Source organism: Octopus bimaculoides, chromosome 30, assembly GCF_001194135.2.
Source record: "Octopus bimaculoides isolate UCB-OBI-ISO-001 chromosome 30, ASM119413v2, whole genome shotgun sequence".
NCBI lineage: Eukaryota > Metazoa > Mollusca > Cephalopoda > Octopoda > Octopodidae > Octopus > Octopus bimaculoides.
In genome coordinates this window covers 449,780-459,969 of record NC_069010.1, presented here as the reverse complement: position 1 = coordinate 459,969, position 10,190 = coordinate 449,780, and the positions used below count along the sequence as shown (strand labels likewise).

Below are 10,190 nucleotides of genomic sequence, written 5' to 3'. Positions count from 1 at the left end.
TATATATATGCAAACATTCATATCTATGTGAGTGGCGGCGTATTTAGATTTGATTATATATGTTTTACCCCTCCATTTATCATTCCTGTTTTGAATTTTTATTTTCCTTTTGTTTTCCCATCTTCTCTTCCTCCAAATCCTTCTATTCTTCTCCAGTTTCTTAATTATTCACTTCAGTTTATTTATATGGTACAATCTATAGATATACAAATGGACTATATAAATATAGTTGCCTATATCTTTCGCTTTGTAAACGTCATCAGCTTATATCACGTGCAATTTCTTTTGTTTTTCAACCACTTCTTTTCTTTACTTCCTCCTCTTCATCTTTTTTTCTTCCGCTTCTGCTTCCTCTTCTTCTTCGTCTTCTCCTTCTTCAGCTTATTTCTCGTGTTCTTCTTTGTCTACTTTTTCCACTTCTTATTCTCCATATTATAGCCCCACCTTCTTCTTTCTCTTCTTCTTCTACTTTTCCTCCTCTCTTCCTCTTCCTCCTCTCATAACTCTGTTTCTCTCTTCGTCTTTGGTTTTATTTATCTTTTTATTTCTTCTTTTTAATTCGTTTACATCTTCACCTTCTTTCTCTTCGTCTTCTTGTCCTTCATCTTCTGTTTCTTCTTTGTCTTCTTTTCTTGTGCTTCCTGTTGTCCTTCATTTCTATTTCTTCCTCTTCTATTTCGTCTTCATCATTTTTACCTCCTCTTATTTTGCCTTCCTTCTCATGAAATTCTTTTTGTGCTGCTGCTTTTCTTTTTTTCCACTTCTTCTTCTTATTCTTATTCTTCCTCTTCTTTTTCTCCTGCATCTTCATGTTCATCTCGTTTTTCTTTTCCTTCTGCATATTCTTCATCTCCTTCTCCTTTTACATCTTCCTCTTCTTGGACTTCTACTTCATCTTTTCTTTCTTCCTCTTCTTTTTCTTCTGCATCTTCATGTTCATGTTCATCTTTTTCACTTATTCTTCATTTTTATTCTTTTACATCTCCTTCCTCTTCGACTTCTACTTCATCTTTTTCATCATATTCTTCTTCATCTTCTCCTAGTTATTTATCACAATCTCTCCTCTCATCTACTCCCCGTTTTATAAAATACTTATTTAAATATCTCATTGCAAATATTTCGTATATGATTACATACCCTCTTTCTTTTCTCCTATAGATATCTTCAGCAAAATAATATTTCGCATATAGAAAAAAGAAGTTTCCGAGATCTTCCAAGTTTAAAAGATTTGTAAGTTCGTTTAATTTTGTTGATACTACTTCATGAATGTAATATTTCTATACATTTAATAGCCTCTTATTTCTCCTTAATTCTCGATTCCTCTCACTCTTACTCATATTCTGCCCCTATATGTACGCTGATCTCCTTCTACTTCTTCTGTTTCTTCTCTTCTGTTTCCTTTTCTTATTCTTCTTGCCCATTTTAACTTCTTTCCCTTCTCCATCTTCTTCTTCTTCTTCGTATTTATCTGCTTCATCTCTTATTTTTCCTCTTCCATCCCAATTTCTTCTGCTTTTTCTTCTTCTTCGTCTTCTTTTTCTCTTTCTTCATCTTCTTTCTCTCCTCCTCTCCCTTATTTATTGCAACCCTTCCTCTCATCCATTCTCCTATTTTAAAGAATATTTAATATCTTATTGCATATATTTTCGATATCAACACTTACCCACTTTCTTTTCTCCTACAGATATCTTCAACAAAACAATATTGCGCACATTGAAAAAGGAAGCTTCGAGGGTCTTCGCAGTTTACAAAAACTGTAAGTTCGTTTAATTTTGTTGATACTATTTCATGAATGTAATATTTCTATACATTTAGCCTCTTCTTTCTCTTTAATTCTCGATTTCTCTCACTCTTACTCATATTCTGCCCCTTTATGTACGTTACAATGCTTCTATTGTGTATGAAGATGTGTAAAACGCGAATTTCATATATGTTGGCATGAAAATTTATAAACAGAAGTGTAATATGTATATTCATATGCTTGTGAGTGGCGGTGTATACATATTTGACTATATAATTCGTATCCATATGTTTTACCCCTCCTTCCTTTTTCATTCCCGTCTTGAATTTTCTTTCTCCTCTTGTTCTCCTCTGATTTCTCTTCCTCCAAAGTTTTCTATTCATTTCCAATTTCATCATTCACTTTAATTTACTTATCTAGGAGTGTGTTAAGAATGTGGCCTGCTTGTCAAGGGGACAACAACCCGAAAAGGTTTGGGAACCGTTGATCTGATAGAAGCTATACATGTAAATGTAGAATATATAAATATAATCACCTATTCGTTTCTCTCTATAAACGTCACCAGCTTACAGCACGTGTAATTTTTTCTACTTAAAATCTATCCACACACCGTGCGCCGCCCCAACCCGTTGTCTAACACTGAACATGAACTGCTAAACATAACAGATCAATGTTTGGAAATTTCTCGCGTTCGGGTGTGAGCGTGCGCAACAATTTCTACAGCTTATGCCGATTCCTGTTTTCAATGTCGGAGATTCCCAATATGCAAAAACTGTGGTTTCAAAATTTTCAATTACCGTCTCTCCTCAAATTTAAAATTTTTAACTGTTCTTCAATTTTGTTTTTTAATATACCTGACAAAATCCGGAAAAAAAAAAATTCTTTCAAATTTTCCATGAAGAACTCCAAAATGAACAGCTAAAAATAACAGGTAACTGTCTGGAAAATTTCTGTCTGCGTGTGCGCACGCACCACAAGTTCTACATCTCATGCAAACGAACAGAGAAAGTAAAGAAAGATTTGTTACATACCTGTAGTATGCGAAGGCTTTGCTTTTTCGCTTTAAAAGAAAACGATTCTCATAGAAGCAAACACAATATTGAATAATTGTCCGTCATAAATATACAAATCTACTTCTTCTTTTAAAGTAAAGATAAACGCTTTTTAATTGTGATACTGAAACAAGGGATTTAGTTCTTGGCGCCAGAATTCATTTGCCAAAGAATTTTTTCTCTTTTTCAATATTTAATTAGAAAAGAGAATATGTTGTTGCCATAAACGTTGGGATCAATCCAATGAATTTTCAGGAAGGTATGTACTTTTCTAAAAGCACTTTTCTAAACAAAATTTCTGTGTATGAACCTATTGCTTGCTCATTCACACCAACACGTTCTCACAAATGTTGATTACTGATAAACATAATTGTGACTGGATAAAAATTTGGTAAATATTTACAATAACACCGTACTCGCTAAATACTAACCCTAACTGAAACCCTAAACCATAAATGTGTCTACAGCAGCGCCAGTACTAAGCCCCTGCAACGCCTGCCGTCGCAGAGGTTCTCCGTGAAGAACTGGAATTACTGTTATGTAAAACTTGAAATTTGATGTTACACACAACATACGTAATTTTCAGAAGAAAAAGAAGCATTAACGTTTCTAATTAACGAAAAGGCTTCATACGGACGCACGCCCGGTGAAAACCCTTTCTACATTGATATAAGTCGTTCACTCATTCCGTTATTTGGGTAATATACACTGTAGGATATCTTTCAATTTATACGATATACTAAATAAATTTCAAAGTTCAATATTTCCGTGACATAAGTTAGAAATATCGACATGAATCATTCAAATAATTGTTCGTGGAGTGGAACTAATAGAATTAGCTAGAGTACACTCGATATTTCATATTTAAATCCGAGGTGACTATTTCCACTTGGATATTTTTGAAACAACTCGCCTTATTAACACTTAATATTTCACGTTTAAATCTGATGTGAGTATTTATTCTGGGATATGTTTTGAAAAATATTATATGCTGATAACTTACATTACCTACTTTAAATATTCTTGGTGCAACTTGACTTATTAGCACTGGATATTTCTATTTTAAATCAGTTGTGAGTAAGTATACTTGGATAAAAATTAAGAAATATTGTATGCTGATAACTAACATTACATACTAGCTAGCAAAGGAGGGAAACTCCTCCCCTCCCAGAGTGAGGGAGGCTGCGGCCCCGTTCTATACCCTTCCCTATACCCTTCTCAATTATACCACCGGGTAAAGGGGAACGGGACTGAGAAACCTCTCTCCATAACTTTCCAGCCTACCCCTTACTCTCTTCCGACCATCCCCCTTAAGCCTCCTATTACCCTCTATGGTATTTATTCGTTACCTCGAGGGTAGAAATTGAAAGAGAGAAGAAAGAGACAAGAAAGTGTATGTGTGTATGAGAGAGTGAGTGAAAGCGTGTTATATATGAGTAAGTGGCACTCAGTCTCTCTATCTGTCTCTCACGCACACGTACACATATAAAAATATGTATGCATATGTATTTATGCATGTACGTGTATATGAAAGATAATGTGTGCTTGAGTGTGTAACAAACAGTGAAGGCCACTTATGCATATATGTAAAAAAATACATACATGACAACACACATCTTCATTCACTCTCACTCTCTCTTACACAGACAGACGAAAATGATATATGCATATGCATTTTTGTATGTATGTATATATGAGAGGTAGTGTGTGCGCCACTTACATATGCTTGACAACACACACTTTCACTGATTCACTTTCTCTCCCTCTCACACACGCCCATACAAAAAGATGTATGCGTGAATGTGTATATGAAAGACGTGCGTGTCTGAGAGAGAGAGTGCCACTTACACAGACATGCAAAAAATATATATGACGACATACACCTTGACTCACTCTCACTCACACAGGCGCACACACTTACATTTCATATAGACGTACGAACAACTTTCACTTTCTCCTCTCACTTTCTGCTCTCACATCAAAGCAAATGTCGCTTATCAAAGAGAGTAAAGAAATAAATAAAATTACGGAAATTCACGAACAATCATATAATCCCATATGATCGAGATTGACAATTATTTTGTTTGTAACGAAAGAATACCTCCTGCATAAAAGTCTAAAGGTCATAAATGTAAATATTAGACATTGGAAAGGGTCACAGGCGATGCCATGCACCCTACATACACCAGTCAAGCGAACTTAATTTCAGGGTAGCACTTTCTTTTTCAATATGGAATTACAAAAGAGAATATGTTTTTACCAAAAACGTTAAAACTTTACTAACATGATCAGTCTGTCACTGAATCAGGATTTTAAATCCATTTGATACACACTTTCTATCATTTATATAGAGAAATGCAACAGCAAAACAAGCTATCCTATATTGAGGTGATACCAACTGTCAATGATCTCAAAATGCATGTTTTTAAACATTGCAAAAAACTTTAGCAACAGTCATTGGCTATGTGAGCGAACCATCTTCGCCCCACATAATGATGCTGTCGATAAAATCAATTGGAATCTCTTGCAGCTGCTTCCAGGAAAAAAACACTCTTTCAAATCTATCGACACTGTCACTGATCAGGACCAAGCTGTAGCTTTTTCAACTGAGTTCCTGAACTCTCTGCAGCCATCTGGAATGCCTCCACACAACTTAAGACTTAAAAAGGGGTCTCCCAAATATGCTGCTCACGAATCTGGATCCAAATCGCCTGTGCAATGTCACCAGACTGGTGGTGAAAGCGATGCAACTAGAAGCAGCAATTATCACTGGGAAATATTACGGTGAAGATGTCTTCATTCCCTTTAATCCCATCTCACCACCCCTTTCAATTTAAACCGCTCCAGTTCTCAGTGAAACTAAGTTTTCCTATGTCAATAAATAAATCTCAACGACAATCTCTCAAGGTTGATAGACTTAAACTTTCCTTCTCCTAGCTTCTCTCATGGACAATTATATGTAGAATATTCGCGAGTTGAAAGTCCCAAAACTCTTTTTATTTCTACCCCTAATTCAGTTCTCAAGCCTCAATATTAAGAAGCTATAATATGTATCTGAAATAGAATGTATCTGAAATATGTATCTGAAATAGAATTCCTTCTCAACACTCGTTTATGCCACAGACGTCTTCATCATTATAGCATCATCAATATCTTCCAGGGATAATTCGGAATGCTTATTGTTTTCACGTCTTGCTTTTCTTCCTACATTATTCTTCTCAGATTCATATTCTCTCTCAATTTTTGTGTGAATACATTTCAGTGTATTTGAATGTGTGTCTGTGAAGGTATGTCCAAATTCTTTGTGTATATGTTCACATATGTGTATGCGTACCTATAATATTTATATTCATATTTATTATCTTCTCCCTCTTTTCCTCATTCTGATTTTTGTCGTTACTTTTCTCGTCGTCCTTATGCTGTGTATTTTGTTCCTCCATCTTTCGTCTTCATCACAACTTTGCGCTATATTTTCATGTTCATGATCTGTTTCCTCTACTCTTTTGAAATTTTTCAACTGCATTTTCCATTTGCCACGCGTCATTTTCGTTACATTGTATTCTACTTCCACGTCTATAGATCTATACGATCTATGTTTTATTTTCCTTGAAAACCTCCGTTATTCCTCTCAGTTTTTCACTATTCCACCTGCGCCTCCCTTACTCTCAATCCCTATTTCTTGCCCTCCTGCTCCTACTCCCACTTCTCTTCTCCCCACCTTCTACCTCCTCCGCCACCTCTTCCTCCACCTCTTCTCATTATTTTCATAACACTTCTTTTTCATAGCCTTCATTTTGTCCTCGAATTTTAAGGCTCTAAATTTAATGTCGAATGAGTAAACTGTTCTGTGCCATGTTGTTTATGATCTGTTTATATAACAGGCATTTCGATCATAATAAGATGGAGAAAATCGAACTTGGTATCTTCCAAAATCTTACCAATTTAAAGAGATTGTAAGTTCAATTTTTGCTGATAATTTTTATTGACGCAAAATAATTACAAACGTAATGTTTTCCCTTTCTTATTCTTGTTCTTTCTCACTGACTCTCTAATTTATATTCGGTCATTATATTTCCGTTTCTGTTGTTTGTATGAAGTTTGTACGAACGTATGGATCACCGTGTGATTAAATAAATGTTTTGTGCATTAGAGTATGATTTTATGTAAACATGCATCTTTATATTTCTGTGTGTAGCTTGTACATTCGCATCCGTGTGTGTTTCTATGTGTCTTTGTAAGAAAAACTTTAACTAACAGAAAATTATACTATTTAAAAATGGTCTTACATGGTTTTTATATCATTCTGTAACCCTAATGAAATACCTTACATGCATATTCACACAAAGCGAAAGTGTGAGCGAAATACTTTCATCGAGATTTACTTCCCATAGGGGATTATAAATTTTTATTAATATTTATGGATGACCTATTCTTTCGGACTCAAATATCAAAAAGCTATTCGTTTTTCTCAAGGAAGAAACACCTCAGAATTTTTCTGTTGTATCATAATCAAATTCATCATCATCGTCATCATTAACGCAATTTATTCAACCTATTATTCATTAGAAACCATACTCGTCATCATCGATAATTATTATCAACATCATCATCAGAATCGTCAGATTATTCATTGATATTCACATGATCATCAACATTCTCATTCTGTTCCACATCATCATTGTCCTTAAGTTATTAGTTATCATCATCATCATCCCCATGATCAATGTCACCAACATCCTCATCATAATATTCGACATCATCATTAACATCACTTTCATCATCATCATCATCACCATTTTCATAATTATCGTATCACATTCCTTTCTTCATCTCATTCTCGGGACCATTTTAATATTTTATCAGTATTTTCTTTACTTCTTTCTACATGGCCGAATACGTTGTCTCTGTCCTAACTACTTTCTCTATTCGTTAATCTTTTTCAGCTTCTTTTTCTTTCACATTTCATTTTCTTTTACTTCTTCCCCTCCTTATCCATATAGTTTTCTTCTTTTCCGTCTACTTTTTCTTTTTTTCCTTCTACTTTTCCTTTACCGTCTTCTGTACCTTCTTCTTCTGTTCCTCCACCTCCTTCTCCTCCTCCCCCGTCTCCTTCTTCTCCTTCTTCTTTTTACTCTTCTCTTTCACATTTACTCTTCCCCTTTACATTCTTCTTCGGTTCGTCCTCCACCTTTTTCTTTTTACTTCTTTTCCTTTTCTTTACTTTCTTCAGCTTCATCATTTCTTCTTCATCATCTTCTTTTTCTTCTTTCTATTCTTACTCTACTGTTGCTGCTGCTACTACTACTACTGCATTTTCTACTTCATTATCTCATTCTTCGTAATTGTCTTCGTATTTTTCTTTGTTCTTTTTCCGTCATCATCATTCTTTTTTTCCCTATAATATTTATCTGATTTAGAATTGCTTATCGAATCTCTTTCATGCTACAGACGCCTTCATCAGCATAGTATCAGCAATATCATCTAATGGTAATTCGAAATGCTTATTGTATTCACATCTTGCATTTATTCCTCCTTTATTATTCTCTAATTCATATCTTCTCTCTCAATTTTTCTGTGAATGTATTTTGAAGTTGTTTGAATGTAACTCTGAGAAGGCATGTGTGAGAAACTATCTATGGGTGTATCTAAATCAATGATTCATATGATACGCAAAATTGTATGTTTGTATGTGCAGATATCTGTATGTCTGTTTTTATTTTTTATCTATTTTGATTTTTATAATCTTCTCCCACTTTTCCTCAATCAGATTTTCGTTGTTAATTTCCTCATCGTCTTTCTACTATGTATTCTATTCTTGAATCTTTCGACTTCTTCACAATTTTCATCTCCATTGTTCATATTCATTATAATTTGATTCCACCCGTCTTTTTAAATTTTTCAGCTTCTTTTTCCATTTCTCATTGTACTTCTATAGATCCTTTCGTTCTATCACGTACTTTCTTTCACTACCTCCGTTATTCCGTTCAATTTCCCATTGTGTATCGCCACTTTATTCCATCTCATCTTGTCTTCACCTTCTTTTCTCTTTCGTCCCCCCTTTCCGTCTTACTTTCCCTCCTTCTATGAACCCTTTTTCACAGCCATCAACTTTTTATCTGATCTTAAGATTCCAAATGTATTCATATTTATTTTCTTCTCTCTCTTTACCTCATTCTGATATTCGTTGATATTTTCCTCATCGTCCTTCTGCTATGTGTTTTATTCCCGCAACTTTCATTTTCTTCACAGCATTGCTCTACATTATTAATGTTCATCCTCATCGGTTTTTTTCCTCCTTTTAAATATTTCAACTTATTTTCTCATTTCCCATTCCTTGTTTTCGTTTCATCGTTTTCTACTTGCACTTCTATGGACCTACACGATGTATGACTCATTTTCCTTTACCATCCCCGTCATTCCACTCAATTTCTCATTGTGCATCGCTTTTTATTCCCCTTCTCCTTTCATAATCTTGTCCTCCCACGCACGCCTACTTGCCCACCTCTACGTACTCCTGCACCTGTCCCACCCGTCCTCCCTTCATTATCATCATCACGCTTTTCTCTTTCATAACCATATTTTTTCATCTGATTTCATGACTCCAACAGTTTATGATTTATCAGAAAGCTTTTCCATAGTATTTCCTGCAAAATCTCTATTATACAACAGACATGTGGACCATAATAAGCTTGAGAAAATCGAACATGGTATCTTCCAAGATTTTACCAATTTACAGAGACTGTAAGTTCAATTTTTGTTCTTATTTTATTAATACAATATGACTAGAAATGTAATGTCTTCTCTTTCTTAGTCTCTCTCCCACTCACTCTCTGCCTTTCTAATTTATATTCTGTCATATTTCCGTGAGTGCGTGTATGAAGATGTGTACGAGTGTATGTGTCTGTGCATGAGTAAATAAATGTTTTGTGCATAAGAGTATAAGTTTATGTGAACATGTATGTGTGATCTGTGTGTGTGGCGTATATAAATTATATCATCTCATCTTTAATTTATGGCTATGATGAAATATAGAAACAATTTTAGTATTATGGAATAAAAGGATGTCGTTTAATTCATTCTCTGTGCATATGCTCTTCAGATACTGCGCAGTTTCAGATGCATATCGGGTGACTGGACTATACCATTCAGTGAAGATTTAGCCATATTTCTACGTTTTCATGTGCATTTTACGTTGTTATATTCTTCAGCGAATTTCTTTCTTTTCTCTTCGTTCCTTCTGTCCTCCCATTCTTTCTTTCTTTCTTTCTTTCTTTCTTTCTTTCTTTCTTGATCTATAAAAATGCAATTGAAATAAAAAAGATTCATGAGAAATGGAAAAAGCAATTGAAAATTTTTATAAAGTGGAAAAATCGAAGATGATGAACATAGATTCAAGA

The 10,190-nt window shown here is 34.5% G+C and overlaps 1 protein-coding gene across 1 annotated transcript in view; it reads left to right on the top strand.

The window, feature by feature from the left end:
- The window catches only part of LOC106876916 (insulin-like growth factor-binding protein complex acid labile subunit), an 88,611-nt gene that overhangs the window by 51,107 nt on the left and 27,314 nt on the right, over nucleotides 1–10,190 (top strand). The window contains exons 19-22 of the mRNA XM_052978054.1: nucleotides 1,159–1,230; nucleotides 1,685–1,756; nucleotides 6,675–6,746; nucleotides 9,463–9,534. Of these exons, the coding sequence (XP_052834014.1) occupies nucleotides 1,159–1,230; nucleotides 1,685–1,756; nucleotides 6,675–6,746; nucleotides 9,463–9,534 (288 nt within the window). The remainder of the gene's footprint in view (nucleotides 1–1,158; nucleotides 1,231–1,684; nucleotides 1,757–6,674; nucleotides 6,747–9,462; nucleotides 9,535–10,190) is intronic.